This window comes from Strigops habroptila, chromosome 10, assembly GCF_004027225.2.
Source record: "Strigops habroptila isolate Jane chromosome 10, bStrHab1.2.pri, whole genome shotgun sequence".
In the NCBI taxonomy this organism is placed as follows: Eukaryota; Metazoa; Chordata; class Aves; order Psittaciformes; family Psittacidae; genus Strigops; species Strigops habroptila.
Genome location: NC_046359.1, coordinates 32,391,069 through 32,418,344, shown reverse-complemented (window position 1 = coordinate 32,418,344; position 27,276 = coordinate 32,391,069). Strand labels below are relative to the sequence as shown.

General features: G+C 38.9%; 1 protein-coding gene across 39 annotated transcripts in view; it reads right to left on the bottom strand.

Annotated features, from left to right (window-relative positions):
• NRXN1 (neurexin 1) overlaps positions 1 to 27,276 on the bottom strand; it is a 676,494-nt gene that overhangs the window by 80,516 nt on the left and 568,702 nt on the right. For 25 of the 39 annotated variants that reach the window (XM_030499078.1, XM_030499116.1, XM_030499083.2 and 22 more), the window contains 2 exons: positions 17,157 to 17,246; positions 15,407 to 15,726 (listed from right to left, as the gene is read on the bottom strand). In XM_030499078.1, coding sequence (XP_030354938.1) covers positions 15,407 to 15,726; positions 17,157 to 17,246 — 410 coding nt within the window. The remainder of the gene's footprint in view (positions 1 to 15,406; positions 15,727 to 17,156; positions 17,247 to 27,276) is intronic. The other 14 variants (XM_030499117.1, XM_030499099.2, XM_030499100.2 and 11 more) reach the window with 1 other exon arrangement.

Here is a 27,276-nt window from a genome sequence, read left to right as displayed (position 1 = left end):
AAATATTAACATTATTAGAATCATAGAATGCTTAGGGTTGGAAAGGACCGTCTACTCCTTTGGATCCTAGTTGGATCATCTAGTTCTAACCCCCTGCTATGGACAGGGACACCTTCCACTAGAGCAGGTTGCTCCAAGCCCTGTCCAACCTGGCCTTGAATGCTGCCAGGGATGGGGCAGCCACAGCTTCTCTGGGCACCCTGTGCCAGCACCTCAGCACCCTCACAGAAAAGAATTTTTTCCCTATATCTAACCTAAATCTCCCCTCTTTCAGTTTAAGTTTGAACCCATTCCCTGTGGTCCTATTGCTACTGTCCCTGATGAAGAGAGATGAAGAGTATTGCCATTACTGTGTTAGGAGCATGATCCTACTGAGCAAAAGAACATCAGAATATTTGGAGGGAGGATCCTCTTTTAACGCTCCTTAGTGATTAGGGCACAGCTTAACAGTAGAATGCCCACGTTCCACTGATCCAAGGAGTGCTGGCTGCCCTTCACCTATCCCTCCAGATGGGCTCCCACAAGCCCCATAGCACATCTGCAAGTCTCAGATAACCCAGGGCATCCGGAACGGCACTAGACGCCTCTGTGCAGGCAGCTGTGTCGAGTCCCACATGATTTCAGGCAATGTTCAAGTACTGACAATACCTGAATAAGAAAATTGGTCAGCAAATTAAACATGCTGCCTGAAGTGACAGGATAATATTCAGGGGAAAGAGAGTCTTGTCCCAGTACAAATCTATTGCTCTTAATTTGTCTTGTATAAATGAACGTTAACTTTGGTCCTAGCAGCCTTCCAATACCTAAAGGAGGCCGACCAGAAAACTGGAGAGGGGCTCTGGACACAGGGCCTGTAGGGACAGAACAAGGGGAAATGGCTTTAAACTGACAGAGGGGAGATTGAGATGAGACATTAGGAAGAAATTCTTCCCTGTGAGGGCGGTGAGGCCCTGGCACTGGGTGGTTGCCCAGAGAAACTGTGGATGCCCCATCCCTGGCAGTGTTCGAGGCCAGGTTGGATGGGGCTTGGAGCAACCCGGTCTAGTGGAAGGTCCCCTCCAACTCTAACCTTTCTATGATTCTATAAAACCTTTGATCACTTTCATATGCTGTAGCACACAATATAAATGACAAGCTACTCGGGTAGGGGCCAAGGGGACTGACTGCACACCCAAGTGGTTTTCCTCCCCTTTGCATATTGTTCATTTGAAATAGCACCTTCTTTCTTTTTGGTTGCCCAACTTTACCTATCTTGGTGATGGTGGTGGCAGCAGTGCACGTTAAATGCACACACGTACCTTTGTTGAAAGCTTTTCTTGCTCCTCCAGTCAAAACTCTGTCTCTCTAATTTAAGGGTGTCTCTGTCACCCTTAACTTTTAACTTCCTCTTTTATGCTTCAAAGTCATCATTTGGCCTGTTGCAAATTTATATATGAAGAAACAGGGCGATGAATGTCTTTCCAAACACAGGCTGCCCCCGAGGTAGCATGCAGAAACAATTGTGTGATTTACATTCTCCTCTTGGCTACACTGATGCTCGTAACTAAAGTCAACAGAGTTGTAAGACCTGCAACTGAGAATTTGGCTTGATGTATGAAGCATTTATTAAACACTTTTCTTTAGCCAGAGTCAAGGATCTGTTACCCTTTAATTTCTGTCCATTTCTGGTGCCAGGATAATACACGTCTGATCCAACTCTCAGAGCATATTCATTCATAATTAAAATAAAATTTAAAGAATTAGCTATTTGGCTGCTTTCAAGTGCATTAATGGCTTTTTGTCCTTCTTTGAGAAGCCAGCTCAGCCCAGGGAATTTTCTAAGGTAGTTCATCCTCTCTAGCCCACGAGCTGCAAATTCCTCTTGGTCAATAGTGGCTGCAAGTTATTCTGTGCAATATCTGCCTGTTACTCTGTGTGCTTTCAATGGGTGTTTTCACTCCAGTTCCCAAAGTAGAAGTGAAAAATCTACCACTTCCAGCATTAATCAAGAGCTCTGCTGGCAGCCTTGGCAGAAAGGACTGACATAAGTAGCAGCATCAGCCACATTTATTCCAGCTCTTCTTCAAAGCCAGAGATATTAACCTGGAGGGAGTCATTCAAGCTTGTACTGGGAAAGTTACACCAAAATGTATATTATACCATAATATGTCATCATACTTGCAGATCTGAGGTCTACTTTTATTCATGGTTGGGTATATGCATGTTTTCTGTGCTAGCACCTGGTAACATCATCTTCACCATGACTGTTATAACCATGGGATACTCTAAGAAGATTAATTTATCCTAACTTCTCAAAACGACTTCATTGTCCAACTTCATGTTCATAAAGGCAGGCCTTACAGCCCTTAAATACTTTCTATTCAAGATCTCACAGATCACTTCTCTCCCACAGAAAGTTAAATACAGGCTCTTGTAGCAAATATGGCAGCAGAGTATGTAGGAGAACAATCTGTCAGTTATCCATGTATTTTTAACCATCAATAGTGTGGTACAGCAAGTGGAAAAAATGGAATAGCGCTGACAAAGCAACGAGTGATCTTTGCAGATTACCAGGAAATGCTCTGCTGGTTACAAAGAACCACAATTAAAAGAATGTTGGCATTAATGATTAATGAGCTATTTAAAATTAGCAACTCAGATTGCACTTTACATCCCCTCTGACCTGGGTGAGGTTTTGCAGAATTACTCACAGACACCCAACCTGGACAGAAATAAAACAATTCATTCATTTCAAACTTCTGTTACAAACCAGTGGCTCAGAGAGCAGAATCACACCTCATGTCACATCTTGATTAGAAAAATGGAAGAAAACAGAACTCCTCCTTCCTTAGAGAATGAATGAGAACTGATTCAGATTTTACCTTTAATTTAGTCCTAGGCTAAGATGGCACTGGAAGGCACAGCATTATTTCTAATTTGGTTGCTCATTCAAGACAAGACTTGAAAAGCACATGTTTAAATGCCTTCCAATTCCACCATTTACTCAAGCACGTTTAAAGAAAACACATATGTTTAAATGCTATCTTGAATAAAAATTCTTCTGCATACTCAAGCCCAAACGTATCATCCAAAGAATCTCATATGCCTTATTCATCAGCAGTAGATTTTATAAAATTGCCTTTTACACTACTGAAAGAAAACAAAGCCATTTCAACTACTGCAGCCAATGCAGCATTACAGCTTTATCTTACTGTTAGCATTTGTAAATATAATGATGGTCATGCTGAGACTCACTCATGCCACTGTATTTTTCTCTGCTTTGACCAAGGAAGAGATTAGAGAATATCAACTGAGTTTTACTCTAATTTCCTATTTCCTCCCGTGGGCACACAGACCCTCCTTGTTACCTGACAGAAATACTTGAATATAGTTTCTTCAGTGTTTCTCTATTTACCCCCCTCCCTTGCCTCCACCTTCCTAGGTCATACGGGTGCAGTTTCTTAGTGATGAATTTGCCTTGCCAAAAGAAAAACCTGCCATTCGGTTTGTTTTGCCAGTCGGCTGATCAACATGAGCAAAGTTTGCAGATAATTATGGGGAAACTGCATTTAACACCCAACCGTCAGTTGAAATGTGAGCATCTATATTCAGAAAGGCAGAAAACAAAGAAACAAGAAGCCACGCCATGTTATAAAAATGGCTATCCCTGGTCGGTTTAAAGGTTCATCTAACCTGATACTCTTTCCTCATAATGATCAATAGTAGATGCCTTGGGAAGAACATAGGAATATGGCAAGCAGAAGCTAATACCTTCCTAGAATACCCTCCTAACCTTCAACAAATCACAGCTCAGACTTCTCATCTGACAAATCCAAGACTTTTTATGTATTACCAACATAGAGGGATAAACTTTACATTGGACAAATGGTATGCTTTGGTGTTGACAGGCCTGTACTAACTGTTGATGAATAGAAATAAGAAACATTTAGGAAATGCGTTAGCTCTTTTCCTCACTGTTACAGAGAAGAGAGTATTTACTCCATGAGCTTCTCTAGCATCACTTGAACGGGGCTAGTGTCACCACCACTATAAGCGTGCTGCAATTCAGAGGTGGTGAAGTCTTGTTAGGCCATCTAGCTCATTTTACCATCAACCCAGGACTAAAGAGGGAAAACCACAGGACACCTCTTGCCATGTTCAATACCCAGTTAAAATTACCCCTTGTTCCTTTTGAAATGTTGGTGAAACTTCCACCTACTAAGATTAACAATGTTACTCAGTGTTCATCATTATCATTTTAATATTGAACTAGAAAGAAAATGAAATTGCCATATGGTGGAATTATCATGTCAGACATCTGTTGGCTCCCTTTTATGGAAAACCAAAGCACTTTAATATAAGCAAGCTGGTGGCTATTTTTAATATACGAAGATATTAGGTGTTTTGCCCCACACTGTAAGATTTTCTTTAGAGGCTTATCTGTAACACTGAGAAAACAGATCATGGTCTCTATTTCTGCGGGGCCTCATAGCACTACAAAAACTATTGCAAAAGTTTAAATGCTCAGGTCGGTTAAGAGTACAGAGGAGGCACTGCCACAACACGTTTGTAAAGCTTTTCGGACAGTTGACTGAAAACATTGGGCTGATCTCAACCATTTACAGATTTATGTCTAATGAGATGAATATAATACACTCAAACCAGGTTTGAATTTTGTCTGAATTTTCTTTTTTTTTTCTTTTTCTTTTGTTCTTATGTTGATGATAAAAATGGAAAAATTGTTTTGAGTCATCTCAAGTGATTCTTCCATCAATCGTTTCATTGAGGAAAACGATAATCACATCCTGACCCTCCTGCCACTTTTGTGTATGGTTTTAGCCATTTCATAAAGAAAATGCTCCAACTGGCTTTATCTCTCATTTAACTATGATATGGCTGTTTGGATTACTCTAGAAAATATTATTTCTTAGACTATTCCTGCACAAGGAGTGATTCAAGCTATCAGCACCTACCTCAGGGACAGGAAATGTTAATGTCAAGGGCATTATTATGGAAATATTTTAAGTGCTTATGCTATCCTAGTTGTAATTGGACATCACCACAAAAATGTAACTAAAAAGTATGTTTATGCACTCAGATACATATGTAAAATACTTGTAATTTTCAGAAGACAACACACATCTAGCTACCACTGCTATCCTACCCTGCGGCACGACAGACGATGGTATTGATAATGCCTCAGTATGGATTAAACCAGTTAATTAGCAAGTCCATCACACCTAGAGGAAGTGTATTCAGACTGTTGTATTCCGTACCTCTGGGAGCCGGGAATTAAACAACTAAGTCTCAGTATTAATGTAAGGAATTATCAGCTTTACTGAACACATTTAGTCTAGATGGATCTCCCTAAAGCATTCAGTAAAACTCCCAGACAATTTTAGTGGATTCATGGCCTTGTGAAACATAAGAGGCTGGATCTGCACTCATTTTTCCAAAATATGACCAGAAATAGGCAGAAGGAAGGGGGAATATTCTCTTAGGGCTTTATGCTTAATAACGCCAGCACATTTGTGAAAGTCACAAGAGAATCTGGATAGGAAGAGAAAAATAAATGATCAACTCTTGAATCCATTAGTCAGTGGAGTCACCTATGGCTACATGGACATCAGAATCTCACTCTTGCTGTTCCCAGCGTTATCACAGCGTCTGTGCAGCACAGACACTAATGCTCTGCTTTAAAAACCTGAAAATAATACGCAAGTGTCATTCAAGATATGTCTGTGGCCATTTATTCTGACCTCATCCTTTTTATAAAAGCATGAAAATGTCAGAATAAATGTGTTCTCTGTATTTATAGTGTAATGCTGGGGGCTGAGCAAAAACCTCCTGCAAGCTGATAGGCATTTCAAAAACCCTGTCAACTTCTTCAGTCTTTCTTCTTGACAGAATCCACCCACAAAATCCCAAACATTTAGTATGTGGCTAGATTAAAAGATGTAGCAAAAGAATATAGTACATTTTACCTTCAAATGTTCTGTTCCCCAGGAGAGCCCTTTTTCTTCCTGGATCTGAAGTATGTCAGCACCATGTAATCTCTTCACATGGGCTTCTTCCCACATCGTTTCTGCTCTTTCCAGAACTATTTCTCATTTACCCAGTACATGTTCTCCTAACACCTGGTACTTCCACTTCTGTTTTTCTAGATACAGACATAATCCTTAATAATCTGTCTGAACACATCAAAGCTACTAATGGATTTCATTCTCATCCCAGTCATCTCACAGCAGGGAAGCACTAAGTTATTTATTAATGGAAATGAACTGGAGGAAGATGGAATCATTTCCCCCAGGTCAGAATACAAACCTAGGTCTCTGTTGCCTGTTTAATTGGCCAACATATCATCTCATCCTCCAGACTGGACTTTAAAGAAATGGTTCCTATCTTTCAGCCCATGTTTCTATGCACTTCTAGGAGAGAGTGGTGTAGTTAGATCCATGGGACAACTTCAATTCCTCAGTGCAATGTCACTGCCCATCATTTATGTTCCCTCTCAGGAGAAACTGGCAAGTCCCACAGGTTTCTTCCTTAAATCACTTCAGAGACTTTACTGTTCACCTTTGCATAAAAAAAAAAATCCAACCTAATACCTTCATCTGCCTTTTATAATTATACAGATATACATGCTTGCAAAACCATAGTGCAAAAAAGGGACATTTCAACAAAGTGGTTAAAAGAAAGGAAAACTATGCAAAGAAATTATACACTGCCTTCATGCAAAATTATTTGTAGCAGAATTGCAAATCTGCTAAGAGCATGGAGACATAATCATTAGAAAGCATCTAAATCTGAAGTAATGGCCATATACAAACAAAACATGAGCACCGGTGATTCAGATCAATTGCTGAATACCAACTGGAAGCATGGAAACTATTGTGATCATCATTTGCTGCTGCAGCAGCAGGACTGATACTTTGCTGCTCTACATTGGGGTGTCTGCTGGCATTGAAGCACACTGAAGCTGTGCTTCATCAGAGGTGGGAACCTGCTTTGGGTTTCCACTGCTGGGAGAGGAGAGTCACACCCCAAGTTCATCTATCTTTCTTTCCCTCAGCTCTAAGGAATCAAACACCAAAGTAAAGAGATAGAATATATTATCTTGTGCTTTCTGAAAGGAAATTGGGTGAGCCAAGCATGTAAAACACAGTGCTTGAGCCACAGAAATCCACCAAAAGAAACCGTGAACGAGACCTTCAGGCAGCTCTCATGAATGGTAGGAGGGCTGAGTGACTGTTGCTTTCTTTGCGCAGAAGAGCAGCTCACAGACACAAGGCTACTGAAAACCAGTAGTGACTGTAACACCCGGGCCTTTTAAGCCACACCACATATTTAACAGCTATGTGACAGTCCAGTTATGGGTCACCAGCTCTGCAACAGCCTTGTCTTCCACCTGGCTGAAACAATCCCATTTCTATATAATCCTGATGTAGTGATGTTTGTTTAGTGTATTGGGAGGCACTGAGGGGCAAGGGCAGACAGATACAGCACACAAGACAGAACCAAGCACTGCTTCGTATGACAGGATTCTTTCTAAGAAAGTGGTTGGAAGAGGAGAGCCTGACAATGGAGGGAAATAATTCTCCAACAGCATATCACTAGTTAAATTTGGGTGTGACTTTGCTCACCAACCATTAGATACTGTGTCTCATATTATGCAAATGGATTTTCTAGAAACATCATAGTGCTAATATGACACAAGCAACTTACTAGGAAAAAGCACCAGCAGCATCCTAGGAAAAAAGGCTGGAATCAAGATTATGTTTGCTCTACTTGAAAATTAAACTCCACCGTATTTAAAAATTGTAATGAATGAGTCAGAATTTGGGGCTGGGTAACACCAATCTGGGTTAAAAACCCCACATAATAAAGCAAACTTTGTAGTAAATAGCTTGGCTATTTGAACATGAAAGAAAAACAAAACTGAAGCTGCAAGTGGCCTCAGATCCTTTCTTCCCCAACTTAAAAAGAAACTTTGATTTGCAACTGGTTAACCAACAATTTAGACAAGTGTCTTGAGGTACTCTGGATACTGACAATGCTGTAATTTAATTTACAAGCCTTTTTTTTCCCCTGTGCGTACACACTGTAGGGGATATTTTCAAAGCAGCTCTCAAGGTTTAGACACATCCCACTGACTTAATGGAAATTGCATGGTTTGGCTTCCTTTAGGGAAGCCCTTTCCCAGCTGGGGCTGGAAAACTATGCCACGTGGATGATGCCTCCTGAAGCTAATCCACAGCAGAGCTACAGACAAAGCAGCCCATGCAGAAGCCTGTTTTCTCTGGACTGCATAGTGCAGCAAACATGAAGCACCACTGCTGATCAGGTCCAGGTATTTTGATGCCTGTGGTTTCCCAAGCAACTGGTTAAGATTTGCCTTTGGTGGCCTGGTGTGCTACAAGCTGCCTGTAAGAACCCTTCTTCTTTAACAACAACAGCAACTCTTATCCTCTGAGCTTGACACAAACCTCTGGTTTTAGAGGCAAAATTCTCTGTAGGCTATAAAGTTAACAACAATCGCTGTTATTTAGGAGTTCAATGGCAAGGGTACATGCACAAAAGCGTGTATTTCAAGTAGCTAATTTACACATTAAGGACACTGTTATAGGATCTATATATGTAAAGGTCTTACCGTAAGATTTTTGAAACACTGAAGTAATATAGAAACGTTACATAAGATGAGAGAACTCATCTTAGGCACACAGAATCACAGAATTGTTAGGGTTAGAAGGGACCTCTGGAGATGATCTACTCCAACCCACACATTCACTTTGGTTTTCTTTTTAATCTTTGCTTTTTGAACATAAAGCAGAGGAAAACATGGCTATGCAATATGCAACAGAAGACCGGGATGAGCGCCAAAGCTCATGCCATTTGGCTTCTGTGGGAGCTTCATGTCCTTGAAATCTTTATGTCAAAGATAGATTTGACTGAATTGGTCATGGGATTGAATATTTATTAAGAGGGACAGGCAGACAACCACACAATCACGTAAGTCACACTCGAAAACAACAAAACAATGAGCCAACCCAACCCATCAGTGTGCTGAATGCTGCTTGTCTAAAGCCACATTGTTTATACAACTTCAGTACTGAAGAACCAGTATTCAAGATGCAAATACTTTGCAGGAGAATGGGAAAGTCAGATGTAATCAGGTAGCAAATACTAAAACAGAGATAGAGAATCTTAGCGTTCACTGTATCCTATTTCAATTTTCTAGAGATCTTAGTGAGTGTCAGGATGAACAATTATGTTTTAAAATAATTAATTATCAAAAATCAGTAAAGAAACTACAAATGCATAATGTGATATTTTAAACAAAAGAAAGGCAAAAAAAAAAAAAAAAAAAAAGAGCATGGGTTTCATGCACCAACCTATTTTTCCATCTACCTGCAACTGAAATGTGAGTACTTCCACAACTACAATACTTGCTTAGGGATCCTACTGCAAATGAAATTTGTCCTTAACACTTGAATTTGTAGAATCATAGAATGGTCTGGGTTGAAAAGGACCTTAACATCATCTAGTTCCAAGCCCCTGCCACGGGCAGAGACACCTTCCACTAGACCAGGTTGCTCCAAGCCCTGTCAAACTTGTCCCTGAACACTTCCAGGGATGGAGCAGTCACAGCTTCTCTGGGCACCCTGTGCCAGGCCCTCACCACCCTCACACAGAAGAACTTCTTCCTAAATCTAACCTAAATCTCTGCTGTTTAAGTTTAAACCCATTACTCCTTGTCCTATCACCACAGTCCCTGATGAAGAGTCCCTCTCCAGCTTCCTTGTAGGCCCCCTTCAGATACTGGAAGTGTGCTTTAAGGTCCCCCCTGAACCTTCTCTTCTCCAGGCTGAACAGCCCCAACTTTCTCAGCCCGTCTTCGTATGGGAGGTGCTCCAGCCCCCTTATCATCCTCGTGGCCTCCTCTTGACTTGCTCCAGCAGTTCCGTGTCTTAGTTGGGGACACCAGAACTGTACACAAGTTCTGTCATCTAGCAAGCATGAACTGTGCCTACTGGGGCCAATGAACTGTGGACTGGTTGGTGTGAATGTCCAGAGGAAGAAGTAGCAGCAGCACAGAGGTACAGAAAGAACCCAGCCCCTGTGTATAAGAACAGGCACTGCAAACCATACAGTGGATAATTTTAAACGGAGATGGGTGAAAAATACTCTTCCTCCTATTAACTACATTGATTTAATGATTACTGTGTCTCCATAAAATATATTCACATTTACTATCCTGTGTAAAGGTCGTGTACTCAACTACCATTCTTAAAATTGAACTTTTTCCATGGAAAATACCCCTCTTTTTCAAATGCTTGTTTTTATTTGGCAGGTTAATGAAGACACTGAGCCAAGCCTGTCATTGTCCCTGCTACAATGAATACCATTTAAATCCGCTGCCTCAATCAGTGTAAAGAAACATACCCTTCACCTGATGTGTGCCCTCCAAGGCGACTGACCAAATTTCAGCTCATCCATTTAATATGAAGTCAATTGAATTCTGCTTGACCAAAAATCAGTGCCTATTGTTCCAAAACATGCAATCATCTCACAGTACATTGCAATTGCTGGTTAAGTGGCTTAGCGTTATTGATAAGAGCCCACTCTGATGAGAATAAAGAGGACAGCCAGAATCCCTTGGGGAAAAAAAAGAAGAAGCTATTTTCACACAACTTTCAGAAACAGTTTCCAACACATGAGAGCAGAGGCTGCTCTGTGGATGGGCTGCCATAATCCAATCCTTGGAAAGGAATGAGAAATTAGCATATTATTCTTGATTTACTATCACTTCATTTATGATTTCCAGTTAATATAGATCTACAAAGCCATGCCAAAGATATACTAAAGGCCTGATTGTGCTAGCCTAATTCAAGAAAAACCCATACTCAGCGTCCTTTTGAGGCTTTTCCACTTCTGCCAACTCTTGCAATTTTTATTGCAAGCCTTGCAGTACTTGATGTTTTGCTCAACATTCCGACTCCTGGAGTTACACAACATGTGAATCTCCTTTGTTTTCAATTTTAAAAGAGGTTTATTGCCTTCATGATTGAATAGAAAAACTTGCAAACGAGACTTTAAAAAAAGTGTCAAAAAATAAAAGAGAAAAAGAAGAAAGAACTTAACTGTATCATTTCGCTGAATAACTTTATAAAGAGTATGATATTCTTAGCCCATAGAAATATGGCCTAAGCATAAAAGATTTCTAAGCCCCAGTGCATACTTATGGCTCAACCAAAGTTAGCAGCACACAGACACGTATTTTCACTTAAGTCCTGCTCTTGTAACACTTAAGGTTGGGGATTTCTTTTCATGTGCATAAAATCAGGTAAAATTTTGAACCTCCTCCCATCCAGTGTGGGGGGAGTGAAGGACCTCTCCTGCCATCCTCAGCTCCCACATCAATAGCCATGGGTTCCCTCAAGTGTCAATCGTAAAGTGAGAAACAAACTAGAATCAGAGAATCATAGAATAGTTCGGGTTGGAAGGGACCTTCAAAGGTCATCTAGTCCAACCCCCCTGCAATAAGCAGGGAGAAAACCTCTCAGTGACCACCTAACTGGTGCTGATTTTGCACCAACTGCCCAACCGGGACAAACTGGGCAGCCAAGTCCTAAAATTGACAGCTCCTGAGCCTACGATAAGCTACATGATGATCCTACGGGACAGCCATAGCCTGGGGGCTGCTACATGAAGAGCCTGGATGAAAACCCAGGCAGTAGACTGTCCCTCCCATGACAGCTGGGCTGCAAATCCTCACATTGTTTGTTAACTCTGAACCAGCACAATGCCTTCTTCATTTCCCTCTTCCTCCCACCTCCTAATTTCCTTCTTTTTTTCCTCCTTACCTGATACCTTTTGTTTATTCTTTAAGCTATTTGAGGCAGGGGCTGTCACTTCCTATGTGTTTACGCAGGGCCTTGCATGAAGGTTGACAGCTCTAGATGCCATTATAATCAAAGGTGAGGGGGTGTGGGGGATTTTTAAGGCACTAAGGAAAATGAGGCATTCACCTGCCATTGACATTCAATAGACTTTGAGTACCTTTCTCCCCTTCGAAAAATCTACATTTAAAAGTATAATAATTAAGATGTCTGTCATTACCAAAACATGCATTGTTAAAATATGACACAGCCTCCAAGCAGGGAAAACCTTCATTTAGAGCAGAGTCATTAACAAAAAGCACTTTTTTTTCCTTCAGAAGCACTAGGATCTCATTTGTTTAAAATCACGCACAACTGTGTTCGACATACTTTCTGGAAGTATCATGTGTGACTTGTATCATACACTGCATCAGTTAGATATCTGCTGAGAAGCACACACTCCATCAATTTAAGCACTAACATTTTACGTTTTTTCTTTAAAGAGCATTTACCATAAATAGAGTTTTAAATGATCATCTTTAAGTATTGTAATCTTTAATTTAATTCAATACCTCTGCAAATGGAGCAAACAATCTCTGACTGATTAGATCATTTGCTTCTATTCTATTTCAGACATGCACTGGTCTGCAGTCCTGTAAGTTTTTTTTGTTAGCAATTGCTGTTCAGCTGCATATTTTCTTCAGTAATCTAATTAATGCTAGAAAGGTAACTTTTCTTCTTGTGCATTATAGTATGTTGATGTAATCAACACTCTTGCAGAGGTCATATATAAATAAAAATCAGGAAAAAAAAATAATGTAAAGGACAAAATTGAAAGGGAATGCAAAAATTAAAGGCAGATTTTCCATGAGATGGTGAGTGCCTTCATTTCCCAGTGACATCAAGATGGAAAGTGATTACTCAGCACCCTGCAGGACAGACCTGTGGGAGTCCTGTGGGTCACTAGCACAGAAATTATTGCACACAGCTAGAATAAGAAAACAGGTATTAATGAAGAGGATGAATTATGTCTTTAATTTGATTCAGTAGTTTCCCAGGTCTGAGTTTGTTACATGAATAACATGGCATCCTGCAGACAAATTTCAGCTTTGTCTTTGGGACGTTATCAATCTCTTTAAATCAAATCACAGGCCTGATTGCAAACTGCGTTCCTGTGTAGTCCCTCACTAATTACTTGTATAGTCTTAATGGCAACACAGATCCTACCAGGCAGGATCCTTAGACATAGCTGAAATAAACTCCTGTGTGTTATTAATGGCAAGAAGAGCTCAGTTATACAGTCAGGATGCCATATGCTGTAATGACATTACTATTGAATGTTTTCCTCAGAAATGCTGATTTCAGGCTCTCAGCTATAGAGTTTCAAATGGGCTGCATCAACTACTCGCACCAGCCAGGTTAATAGGTGAGAGAGGTTGATCAAACCTTTACCCTCAGAATGTGTTTTGCTGAGAATCTGGGCACCTCTGGATGCTGCTGGAGCCTGCCTGAAACTTGTAACAGAAGATCTTTGGAGGACCATTTTGCCTGACTGTTTGCCCTATTCAGAAAGAAATATACTCACCATATAGCTGTTAGCTTAAGAAACTTTCATCCTTCCCCAAATATGCCATTGGAACACCTCAGAAAGAAAATCTTAGTGGCTAAACATGCAAACAAGTTGTAAACATACTGGGGAATATTCTTGGAAACTGAGGCCAACTAGCAAAGCAACTACACCAGTAAACTCCTATCTCCAAGAAATCATGCAAGGTGCCAACTGGGAATGGTCCCTATGATGTTCTTCCTCCCAGATTATGCCTGAGAGTTACCAGAGAGTGACAGAGAACAAAAAGCATGCTGGGAACTGTTACAGTTTAACTTAGTTTCATTTTAATTTAGTAGCACTAATTTAGCCCCACATTCTTCCATGCTGTGAGGATGTCCTGCACTTTTAGATGCAGATCTGTCTCTGGGTCAATTTGATAAAGTCTTACATTTTGGTGCTGCAAAACACTGAGATCAGCCTAGTTGGATAAGAAAGTGAGAGATACTATTTAAAACAGAATTAATAACAAAGAAAATGTATTGCCTATTTAATAAAACCACTGTAGCTTACTACAATAATCATTAAGAGAACTCCAACCTACAACCTACAATGGATGACACTTTTTGGAGGCAGCTGTATCTGCAGTCGGGTTTTAGTTGCCCTCCCCTCCTTCTTTTTAAACTGGATTCTCATATACTTTACATAAACAAGGAAAATGCACAAAACCTGTGTGTGTTTGAAAATACAAGTAAAAATGCTTTTTTAAAAGCTCACTTTTAACTTAAATGTTCACTTTATAAAATAACAATCTTTACAGTTTTCAGTCTACAATATAAAGTGCACAAAAATACCATGGACAGGAAAGCTGAAGTGTCGAGTTTGATGCCTCAATCAAATTCCAACTGTGAGTCGAAGTTTTACACAGAAAACAGGCAACTTGACCTCAATCTCCCAGTCTAATCAGCATGTTCTCCTCCATTCTTGAGAAAATTAACCTCATTCATCACATTGTGCTCCTGTTCCTCCCTATGGCTTGTGATGCTTTCTTTGTTCCTTGTCCTACTTCTGGATCCCAGAGCGTAGCTGTCATAGCTTGACAGCACAGTGGGCACACAAGCAAGCATGCGAACCAAGTGAACACAGGAAAAGCTTTTAGCAGACAGAATAATTATAAAAGACTTCCCTGCCACAGAAATGTCCTGGTAGGTTTTAGGTTTTTAAAGCCCAAAGTCTGAATGCTGTTACTCAGGGTATCCACAAGATGAAGGTATTTACTTCACTACCTGGTTTTCCCCCTCTTTTTCCTGATAATTAAATTCCACCACATATTATACAGAGATCCTGACAAAACCTGAAAGCTACTAAATATATCACTAAATTCATGAGATGCAAATAACCTCAAATGAACAGTAAACAACAGCCTCTGACTTGGAGCCTGAGTCTCCCAGGGTGTAGAGTGCTCTTAATTCCCTCTAGTACCATTGCCTCTTAGGAGGAATTCTGCCTGAGATGATCAATCATGGGACTAGAGAAAGTGCTAATTTTCCCTCTTTTCCAGCCTCTTCCAACTTTCTGTTTTCACACATCCTTCCTCTGCTCCCTCTGCAAACTGGGTCTCTCTTATCTCATGGATAAAGTCACCACTTCAATTCATTATCTTTAATTCCAGACATCCTGCATTCCTACACTGAAAAGAATCGATAGAAACCATCAAGGGAAGAAAGGGTATTTAAAAATATGCTCCACTACGAAGATGGATGACAGGGCAATAAAACTCAGCACAAGCAATATCTCAACTGGTAAGTCTGCCTAATTTGGTACAGCAAAGGCTTACTTTCCCTCTAAATGCTGATCAGCATCACATCCATGAGCCATGTTCGGTACGGAGCTTTTATCTGTAATTCAAGCATTTCTCCAACAGGAACAGTTTCATCTGCAGAGCAAATGTGATATAAAAAGCTACACTCAAAACCACGAAAAAGTGAGGAAGCCAACTAACCTGACCAATAGGTTCTTTTGTTGGGGCCTTTCCTCTTCTAGCGGTGCTTGTGGCCAAAGTAGTGGTTGTTTCCATGACTGACGTGGACATCTCGGACTGCATCGCTGTGGCTGTGGACTCGGTTGTCATAGAGGAAGGCACTTCACCAACAAGTCTCACATTTCCTTCTATCACGATGTTGGCATCGTTTTCTGCTGCCATATTCAGAACTTTCAAGCCATTGTAGTAAAGACCAGAGAGCTGGCCTTGGAAAGGGTGGCCACGTTCCTTGCCTCCAATTTTTATGGTTGCTTGGCTATTGAAGATTGTGAGCTGACGCCCTGTGAAGATAATATTATATACATGCAAAAATGTTGACTGCAAACACTATACTCTACATGAGTGATAACAGATTGTCATGGGGTGAATAATGAGAGCAATAAACTATAAGAAAAGGATTTGACTCATAATTCATTGCTTTTTAATGAGGTGTCCATGAAATGCATAAATTTGGAGAGTATTTGCATTTTTCTTAATCTGCAACGTTTTGGGATTTTTAGTTTGTTTGGGTTTTTTTGCTAAAAGGCCAATCAAATACATTTACAAATGAGTTTAGCACTACAAATGATACCCCTCTCCCTTTTACCTGAAAGCAGTGTTAAACTTTTTGGGGTGTGTGTCAAGAATGCCAGGTTTCTAATTCCTTAAGATTACTTTTTCTTCAAGTTTTTTCTACACAACACATCATAGGGCCTATAGCTTTAGTTATGCACATGTGAGTTTATGTATGTATAGACATATAGAAATATGTATATACACACAGAGTTTATATATATATGCCAACAAGTGACTAGATCAAGTGAATTTTAAAGAATCCTTTATGCAGTAATCTGTCATTTTTCTATGTAACTGAATTCAATATTTACATTTGTAATTAAATGATTCCTTTTTGTATTTAAATGTTTATTTTCCTTCAACATACACACTGGAGAGAAACACATGGTTCACACTGAGTATCTCAGAGGCAGATTCAGAAACAGATGTCTGATTGGCTTTCAGCAAGGCTATCAATTCAAATAAAAGATTTTAGATGTAAAAGCGGCTTCAGAAATGATACACATACCGATGGAGAAATCATGGCACATTTCCATTAAACAGAGAAATCCTCAGCAACAGTACCACTCTTAGTAAATAGAATAGTCACTTTAGCAGATTGGTTTCTGCTCACAAAAAGCATGCACACAACTTTAAGTTCTGTTTTAATTCATGTTTGTTCCAAAATCCCCTTAGAAGGTTGCAAACGTTAAAGGGACTTCATTTTGATTGGCAAGTCATATTGCCCACTATTTAAGATACCTACAGTTTAAACAAATTTTTTTTTCAGGACCATAATGAAGATAGCATAACTACATATATTTTTAGTTAATAATTTAGATGCTGGAACATGTCATATAATCTATGAATGATTTATAATTTTTGGTTAATGTTTGCTATGAGTACCTTCATAGATTGAGTTAGTGGATTATATTTAACAGTCCCTTTAACCTTAAGTTAACAGGGTAAGATTATTAAACAGCTGGTACTTCTAGAAATGTAGAGAAATTATTATACAAGGTATGCAAATATTACTCTATATTTTACTTTTTTAAAATTTGTTTTTAATTTAGTTTTACTGAAATTTATTTTTTATGTTTATTAGTGTTACAATGAAGCACTACTTGGTTATGTTCAAATTATTGTTTTATTTGAAGTTTTAATCAATGTTTTTTACCTTTGTCGAGTAGCCATTCATCAACTACTCGACCAAGTCGATATGGAATTCGCTGTCTAGCAATCGCCAGGCGCTCGTTATCATTGTTTCCTTTAAAGTTTAAAGAGACATTTCATTGGTTAAAATCTGTAAGGTCAAAGGTTAAAAGTTAATACTTAAAGCTTGAGCTATACAGTTGCCACATGATTTTTTGAAATTTGGAATTTTAAAAAGTGCTACCTAGAACATTTCATGGCTCCGACTTTTCATTCATTCATTTATTTTATTTTAGCAAACAAAATTATTCCTATGTTAATTGAAAATTAGAAATCTGCATTTGAGCTAGGTTATTAAACTTATGTTATAGACAGACCCAAAAAACAAATTTAAACATCATCGAATGGCTTTACAAAAAATGATCATTGACCTCAGGGTTTTGTCTTTTTTGATGTTTCTTATTAACTAGTTAAACATGTTCAGGTGAAACAGGTTTAAGTTTTCAAAAGACATCCAACCTCTCACTCCAGGTTAGTCATTTAAAGAAGAACAACACAACTCTTAATCACCATCTAAGGCACGCTTACTTCTGCTGTCTAGTACCAGACCTGCTGTAACTGATTTCCTAAGCAGAAAAAAATTCATTCTTCTTCACTTCATTTAAATACATTCCAGAGACTCAAATATATGAATCAGAGCAGACATGGGTAATTCACCGTTTGTACATTCTCATATAGGACACGTTGACCATATCTTGAAGGAACACCAAGGCTTTGACAAAAGTGACTTGCTGAAAGGTAGCCTGGTTCTGAAACATGGAAGTGCTTTAAAATTTAGCAAGAGGCCATCTGTGGAGGGGTTTCAGAAATGAAGAACTAAGCAGAACCCAGCAATGCAAAACACAAACTTGCCATACTTGCAAACCGTATCTGTTCTCAGACTGTTCAGACATCTTTGACTCCTTTAAACAAAACCATGAGATTAAAAAAGGCTGGTACAGTCAGAAAAACATCAGACAGCAAGGAGTTATTAGCAAACCACTTTAAATATTTATTTCTAATTATAGCTTTTTGTGTTTGAACGATATAGGTGTGATCCCTCAGAAAAGCATGTCTTCTACTTAAAGCTTTTCTTAGGAGAATAGTAATCCTAAATATTTCCTTCAGTGTACATTTTTGTGGTGGCAGTAGCATTTTAGACCAACAATACCTTTTTCTTCCATTGTACTGGTTAATATTAGCAAAACACCTGAGAGATAAGAAGAGCCAGATGAGGAAAAAGCAATCATTCTTAATTCAGGTCCAAATCCAAAGTCAACCTTACTAGCTCAAACATACATAATGTCTTTGGCTTCAAAACACACTAAAAAACTAATTCCCCTGTCTGCAGTGGAAATATAAGTACAGGATGAAGTAGCTTATGTAGGGCTCAGAAACACATTTTCTTAAGCTAGGAGGATCTTACTGCTAATTACCAGACCAAAGTATTACCCAAATCCAGAAAATCAATGTTGTCATTTGTCAGACAACTATCCCTACTATCAGCATCACAAGCCCCAACAGCTTGCAGGGAAGCATCAGTACTGTAGCCCCCAGAAATAGCAAGAGCAATGGTTTCTGTGCCAAAGCCATGGTGGTTTTACACAGACACTTTGCCGTGACATGAACTGCTACTTTCCATGTTTCATGTCTCCATCATTTGGTTTAGCATGGACGTAGTTCACTATGCCAGAAGCTGATCTATTTTCTTTTGAGAGGATAACCTTTTCCTGTTCACTTCCAAATACTGAATCGTAACATGGTTTGGCATGGAAGCGACATTTGAAGTCATCAAGTTGAAGCCCCCTGCCATGAGCAAGTATACCTTGCACTAGGCCAGGTTGCTCCAAGCCCATTCAACCTGGCCTTAACACTTCCAATGATGGAGCAGCCACAACTTCTCTGGGCAAATATGCTATGTGAACTTCTATATGCATGTCAATATTAAAAAGTGCACAGGTGTATATATAAAAATATATATATTTTTTGTACGTACATTTTGCTCCATTCTCAATGTTCAGAAGCATTCTCTGTAAAACATTATTTACTGAAACTTTCCCTTTTCTGCCTTTTCAAGAAACTCAAAATTTAGACTAAAAGGCTTCAGAACACAACTCCTGCGATGTTGTGAGAACACACAATGTCTTAAAATTCTTTTCCCTGTTATGATCTTTAAAATTACTGCTCTTCATCTGAGCTCCTTCACTTACAACAAGCTTCCTGTGACTAAATGGAAATTTGGAAATTACAGGAAAAACATGAGAAATGTCACGTGGTCAACATGGGAACCAAGGTAAGTAGTACAATCCTCCATGTTTTTGTTCTGGATTTGTATCTTCCATTAAAATATATATATACATACCAGTGAGTTAATAAGTGATATTCCCTGACAGCCAGTTACTTTAAGTCTTAAAGTTTAGCTTCTCAAGAAGATGTTTCTACAGTTTTTACTGAGGCATTATCAGTTGATTCACTGAAAAAGAGACAACGTCCTACTTCTAAAACATTTCCTTAATGTTAAATAAATGAATCATGAGGCTTTGTGGCTGTTTGGTATGGTTTTTGTTATATATATAAATATATATAACAAGGGGAGGGAGTGGGCAACACTCTTCTATGTGATATATAAAAAAAGGCTAAATTGTTCGGAAGGGGTTTGCAGGCATAAAGAATCTGTTAATGCAATGGAAATAAGTCTCATGGATGTAGATCACTGTTCACTTTTGAGATTCACCCACTGCTACTCACTGGATGCCTCTCAGGAACAAATGCTCCCTGGACCTCAGAAGAAGTATACAGTCATGTCAAAATGAAACATTGTTCACAACTACATATGCTGGGAATGCATTAAACTCTATGATGTTTATTCAACCAGTGGGTGCAAATCAGGTGCATTTGGTAGAAGGAACCTCTGCAGGCACCACTCTGGATCCCTAATGTTATGGCACCTCTCTACTGTAATTCCATTACTAACATGGGATTTCTTCCAAAGAAGGTTTACTGCTGCCTCCATTTTCACTACTTGGCATCTGCTGCAGGACATCTCTATGGTGACCATGGAAGCTCCTCTGTGAATTAGCAGCATAAATTTAGTCTTGGCCAGCTTCTACATTTCTTTATTTCATTAAAAAATCCACACAGTGTGTATGTTTCTTGAGAATATTGCATCCTATTATAATGTGATTTTATCTGTAAATTATGTCTTACACTGACTGCAGCAATCCTGCACCACTGGGAGCAAAATACAAATGAAAAGCAAGGAAGTAACCATTTGATTTGTAAAGGTCACCCACACAAAAAAAACCTGCTGATTACACTAGCCCATCCCTCATCAGAGGAAAAGTGCACTGTCAAATGCATCTCAATTTGACACTATTACATTAGCTTAAATTCTTCTAGTATATAATATAAATGGAAGGGCTAGGGGGAAATGGTGTGGAACTTTTCCAGATTTAGTTTCAAGGAGAACACATAGGTTTAGTAATGATGAAACTAGTAGACACGTAGGTAACTTAACAACTACATCCAAAAAAAAAAAAAAAGATACGTAGCAGTGAATATAATGGAAAAGATGTTAAAAACAACAAATACCCTATTATGAGATCGTTAAAAACACACATCTTTTCAATAACTGCTTCTTCCCAAACAGCAGGTTTGGGTCATATGCTTGACAAATCTAGATAGCCCCACAGAATTCAGTAAAACTGTGTGTATTTACTTCATCCGGTAATCTCATCCTCAGTAGGGAAAACATAAATACCACATATTGTTTGCTCAGCAGTATTCAGTGCACAGTTTTCACGCTTCTTTTATTTATGCTTGTTTTTTACCAATATGGTGAATCACAAAGAACTTCTTCAGTAAAAACACTTCCAAGAAGGTTAATAATTTTTTTCATACTCTCAATAAACTTGTGGCTTTGAGATTCTATTTCTGTTCCCCACCTGAAAGATTAAGTGCTCTGGCAGGCATGATTTTCAACCTCAATTCATAAATAACCCCACAACTGATATGTCCAAACTTTAACTGTAGACAGCTATGTGACTATCCAGCATGACTCCTCCTGGTGATATGACCAAGATTTCTTTGACTAAAAAAGCTGGGTAGAAATGATTCACTCAGGATGTGCTCTGTGACATTGTCTAACTTGATTGGATTCTAGATAGCTTCATTCTGCTGCCAAATAAATAATACTTTGTCACAACACAGTGTTAATTCTGTACGGGCAGAAAGGTTTCAAGGGAATAACTGTAATTCCAAAGAATCAAGGTAAGCAGAGAGGATCAGCAAAGGCCAGATCTTTGAGTGGGAGCTAAATCTTATGGCAAGATTGAGAAGAAGCAGTCCAAAAAAAACTTTAATCATACCTTTATATCTATAGGTCAGCTGGGACAAACTGACTATGTGAACTTCACTAATATGTATTTTATCCCCCCCCGATTTATTGTATTGTCAGTGCTGGAGTGTAATTCTATTTTGTTCTCTGAAATAAAGGTGTCAGTTATTGATGTGAAATAGCAGCATCCTTGAAAGACAGTAAGTGAGAAGGTTGAAAATCGAGAGTCTGTGAAGAACAACCGAGACTGGAGAATGTTTTCTTAGAAACAAACCCTTTAACAGAATACAAAATTACCTTGTTAGTCTCAGGGAAATAAATAACAACGTGATGAAACCAAGGTCTATCTCCATTTATAAACAACCCCTCTCTCCCTAGTTTTGTTCATCATGATTCTGACACTGCTATTTCTGAATCATGACTTCCCTGACATCTGCAAGAGGAAGGTAGACACCGACATCTTTCCTCCAGATGGAGTCAGGGATGAAACCTGACTGAAGGCTCAACTGCATGGTGTGAGAAGCAGTCACAGCAATAATGTGGTGCAGGGGCAAACAGTCCACATAATGTGGCCAGGCTAGGAAATGAAAGCCCAATCTTGCTAATGGCCCATACTAAAATCCTTTGGAATCCTCTATTATTATTACTGTGTACACACGCTTGTGTGTGTACACAGTTTATTCCAACATTAAATGTTGGAATAAACTGGAGATGCAAAGACTGGGGTCTAAAACTTATGAAACAGATGATTTTGCATGTGCAGATTGCCTCTTCCCAGCGAGAGAGGGAGTGACATTTTAAGTGCTATCAACTGAAAGCACAAACAGGACTTGCATGTAATTTTGTCATGCTGGTGTTCAGACTGGCTCCATATCTTGGTTATACATGGATGCTTTCAGTGTCATTAGAGTCATAACATAAAATGATGACTGTTATGCATTTCAAATAGCCAATAAAGAGACATTCTCAAAAGCCATATTAAGATTTAAATTTAAACAGTTTTTAACTGTCATCTAAGGAACTCAGTGGGCATGTCTACATTGCTCTGTTTGACCAAAGACCCCTTAGAGAGGTCACTCAAGCTGGGGCTCCCCACCCACATGTATGCTGCAGTCCCAGACTTTCCACGTGCAATGAATAGGATGTGCCAGGGCATAACCTTACCTCACTTGCCTTTGTATATCTCTAGCAAGTCTTGCTGCTAACAAACTCAGCTCCAAAATACGCTGCAGCACATCAGATCAGATCTGATCCTGCCTGTTGCCCTCATAAATAACCCTACTATTGCCCACAAGCATCTTGTCCTCAGCAGCCACCAGTAAGCTTGCCTTTATGCCTGCAAACACAACATCATCTTTTTCATCACAACACTCTGGGTCCAGGATATACAGGCATGAGACTGGATTGCATGGGGCAGAGGACAAGAGGTCCAGGTCCATCCCAGAAAATCACTGTGGGCAACACAGACAGTGCTCTGCCTGTTACAATGTGTAGGATGAGGAGCTGGGAGAGATGGAAGAGGATACAGTGGTCAGCCTTGAAGGCTACTGTATGAGTTACATATCCAGAAGGCTGATCTGGGCCTCCTCCAGTGTTCAAAGGGAAGGCAGATACACAGTTCTAGGATGTGTATTTTTTCCCATTGGACATCTTAAAGAAGCCTTACTGTCAGCTTGGTGAGAAGATAAAAAAGTGCAGAGGAACTCTAAAGTTAAGAGAAAGAACCTACAGCAAATAAGTAAGAGAGCAACTCCACAATGCCTTACTTTATTCCAGAAGAGCTAACTTATAAAAAAGAAAACACCATGAGGCATGACTTCTCCACTTTAAATTGTCGAACCTGCCAAGTTCATATTAAATGACCATAACATAATATGGCCCTTTTCAACCTACAGGGACTCCTTATAATGAATATGAAGTGTCCCAAAAGAATATTCTGCTCACAGAATGACTGACAGCAGTCTTCATAGCAGAGTGAAATCTCTAATCAGTGGCTTATAACACTGCTAAAACACAATGCAAAACTTAGGTTGCCTTAAAGAATCCAATTACCAGATTCATTAAGAGATGTATGTGTAAGTGATTCTGATTCCACTGATACTACAGACTGTACCAAACCATCTTATGTTCACCGGTAAGCTCTTTGTTTCACACTTGTATACTAAACAAACTAAATCTTATTTTTACAACTTTCTGCAGGATAAACCTGAGAACTCTCATTAACCTCTCAGGGAGATTTGAACCTTCACTTCAAATCAACTACCTTCCATCCTGTTTCGGTTTTGATTATTTTTCACTGGATTAATTAGTAATTAAACAAAGAGTGTGCTCTTCCTGACTCTCACTTCCTCGCTATAATGCGATATCTGTCTCAGTCTGAGCAGTGCTGGATTGCTTATTTTGAGAGATTGGTGTATTATATCAAAAGCAAGCAAGAGAAGATGAAAAGCAACAAGGAGATAAGAAAACGCAGCACTTGTCTGATAAATTAAAGGTCATATTTTTTTATCAGGAGTTTTAAACAGATCCTTTGTACCGCCTGTGCAGCATTTAAGGATGTAATATTGTATGGCTGCTGCTAAAATAGGCAGGAAAATTGATAGAAATCATTAAAGAGGAAGATTAAAGTATAAAAAATGAATTGTTGTAAGTACAGTACCATGCCCCACATCACTCCAAGACTGACATTTTGCAGTTCTCCAAAAGGACTCTGAACTACTTCTAAATCATGTCACAGCATTTAAAGTTACTTTTCCTGTAGGAATTTAACCAGAAAGTAACTGTAAGCAGTTTCTTATTCAATACATTTTCAACACCTGGAAAATCAGGAATATTTCAACCCCACTGTATCTAAAATTAGCTAGGTCCGAGATAGCTTCTGACTGAATGTGTTCCTCTGACTTTTGCCCAGGTAGCAATCTGGCTGATCTTCATTTCATGTTAGCCAAGAGCTGCTACATAGAACGTCTCTTGACAGAAATAATACTGACGTTATATAAATGAACAACGGCAAATGGAAAACACTGTGCTCAGCTCTTATTTTAAATTTCTATTGCTCTGTAACCCCAGGAGTATCCAGTACTCAGGCAGAAGCCATCAATAAGAAAGCTCTTATTAACTATGTGCAAGCCTCCTAATTAAATTTGATCACACTGCAAGTCCCGAGGATGGAATAGGACAAACTGTCAAAAGGTCATTGCTCATATTGTTGCATTTTATTGTAGTCAGTGAAAGGCATTGGGAAATTCTACATAGTCTTATTTTATTTCTGAACCATTTGCAACACGCAAAGTTACCTAAAACAATAAAGAAAAAAGAAATCTTCTGGAGTTAAACTCTGCTCTTAGTTATGCGACTTGTAAAAGAAAATAAGTTTGGCTTTCAGTTGTGATCACCAAAGATACAGTTGAACTGTCCCAGCAGACTATTTGGAGGCAATGAAGGGTGCAGTACGGATAATTTCATGCTCATTACATGACCAGAGACATAAAAACTGGGAGAAATTCAAGCATCAACCCTCATCACCTTACACAAACTAACCTGACTGCAACTGCACGTATTAAAAATGATTATTTCATGTTCTTGGCAACAAAATGCTAGACTGAACCACCACTATGCCCCAAAGTCCTGGACCATAAAGGTGCTTTGTCACACTCACTGCATCAGCCCATTGTCCTATGGATATGCATGATTACACACAAGCCCATGGAAACAACGCAAGTGAGGTCATTATTTGAACAAGCCTTTGCCAAGCAGAATAACACAAACGCACCCATACAGATTGAAAATGGCATTTAAGAGACAAAAATCTGCTCTGTGTCAGCAGTGCAGCAAAAAAAGTAGCCCTTGGCCAAAGAAAGCTCCAGACTTACAGTTCTGTCTAAAAGCGGCATTTCAATTTGTGTATTTATGCCTTGAAGACATTTTAGTACAAAAGAATAATCTATTTCAAATGGAAAGGTTTAAACTTGTACATATGTGGGGTTTTTTTAATGCTTTTGGCAAGACATAGAAACAGAAACTGTAAATAATAGAAACAGATGCTCACTGAGATAAAAGCAGAAGAGTGCTCTAGGACTGCAGAACTATAATGAGCAGTCCACCACGCAACAGCAGAATGGCCGTGGGTAGACTCCCAGCAGTGATTTAGTTTATCTGTTAAAAGGTGAAATAATTTGATTTCCTAATTATACATTAAAAAAAAAAAAAAAGCTTTATTACTATTTTCCACTGAAATTAATCTGTGATATGTAGCATGTCACTGTAACTTTTTATGAAATGCAGCTCATTTTTTTAAATCTACAAGATGTTTCCAATTAGCTCAATTTTTTCCCCTTGTGAGAATGTTTCACTGCAGGTTTTTTGTGTAGCCTAATTTAGAAGACTGACAAGTACTGCGAAACATTTTATTTTGCTTCAATTTTGAAGGCAATTGAAAAGAGCATTGCTCAAAATCTCTGGATTTTTATGTCTGAAACTCTTCTATATTTCCTTCTTTATAATTTAGGAAGTTCTCAAAGGAGGGAAAAGATGTTATCACAACATATATACCACTTTCCTGCAGTCTGTGCTTCATGACTTTTCATATTTCAAGTGTAAAAATGGGAGAAAGACCCACTGCTGAACAAAGCACCTGTGAAGGTGGGATAGGTGCGAGAAAGGCTGTCGGTGTTGTCACCAACCACTCCTATGGAAAGTCCATTTCATTGCACCCTATTCTGCAAAAGCCCTTAAAGTCCTACTGAACATCAACCACAGAAGCAATTCTCTAGTGCCTTGATAAACCATGGCCTGAAAGGCCTTTGAAACTACAGATCTCTTCTTGGATGTTTTCAGATGACAGCTTGTCTCAAAGTGGCCTTGGGCAACTAGAAGAGAAAGCCACCAGCTCTAACACATATGGATCTGACCTGCCCCGGCAAAGTCATGGTATCCCAATTCTTTAAGCTCTTGCCCCAAACAGACTTCCATAGGAGGAGCTTCTCTGTCTTAAAGTTAACAAGGCTATATTTTAGATGGACAATGCAAAGCTGACAGCTAACTTCTGTGTAGGTCTAAATTTATTTGCTTGATTTTCAGCGTTTATTTGAGCTGAAACACCAGAATGAAAAAACAATCAGTACTGAACTATTTAAGCATACATGAATTTGCAAGGAAATATGTAATCACTAGTCAACTGTCAATACCTTTTTCATTCTCCTTTACAAAAATACATTTGCTGATGCAATATCCAAAGAGTAGACTTGACTTCTACTTTGAAACACTTGTGAAATGTTAAATGGGGAAAAAGAACAACTTTTGAAAGAAAATAGCTCTGCTAGGACAATTACACATTCACTTTTTCTCAGGAAACTACTTGACCTTTTAATAACATACTGAAACCCACTATGTTGAAGAAATTAGATAAGGTTATTACCAACTTTCCAGATTTATGAATTCCAGTACCTCTTCTAACATAAAGCACTAATGCATTAGTAAAATATAATGCAATACACTATTTAAATTTTTTATTTTTAAATGATGGTACTGAGAATGATGATGTATTAAAGAAAGAGCTAATTCTAAGAAGGTAATACACTAACAGCTAAAAAGTACAGATGGCTTACTAATGAATTATTAACGTTTCGAGTTTAATAAGCATATTTCAATACAAAATTCAGGACTCCAAGAAGGAAGGATGACATCGTTCCATCAATCCACTGTCCACCATCACCCATGCAATTACTGCCATGGTTTCACAGATTAGATGAGAAAAGGAAACTGCCTATTG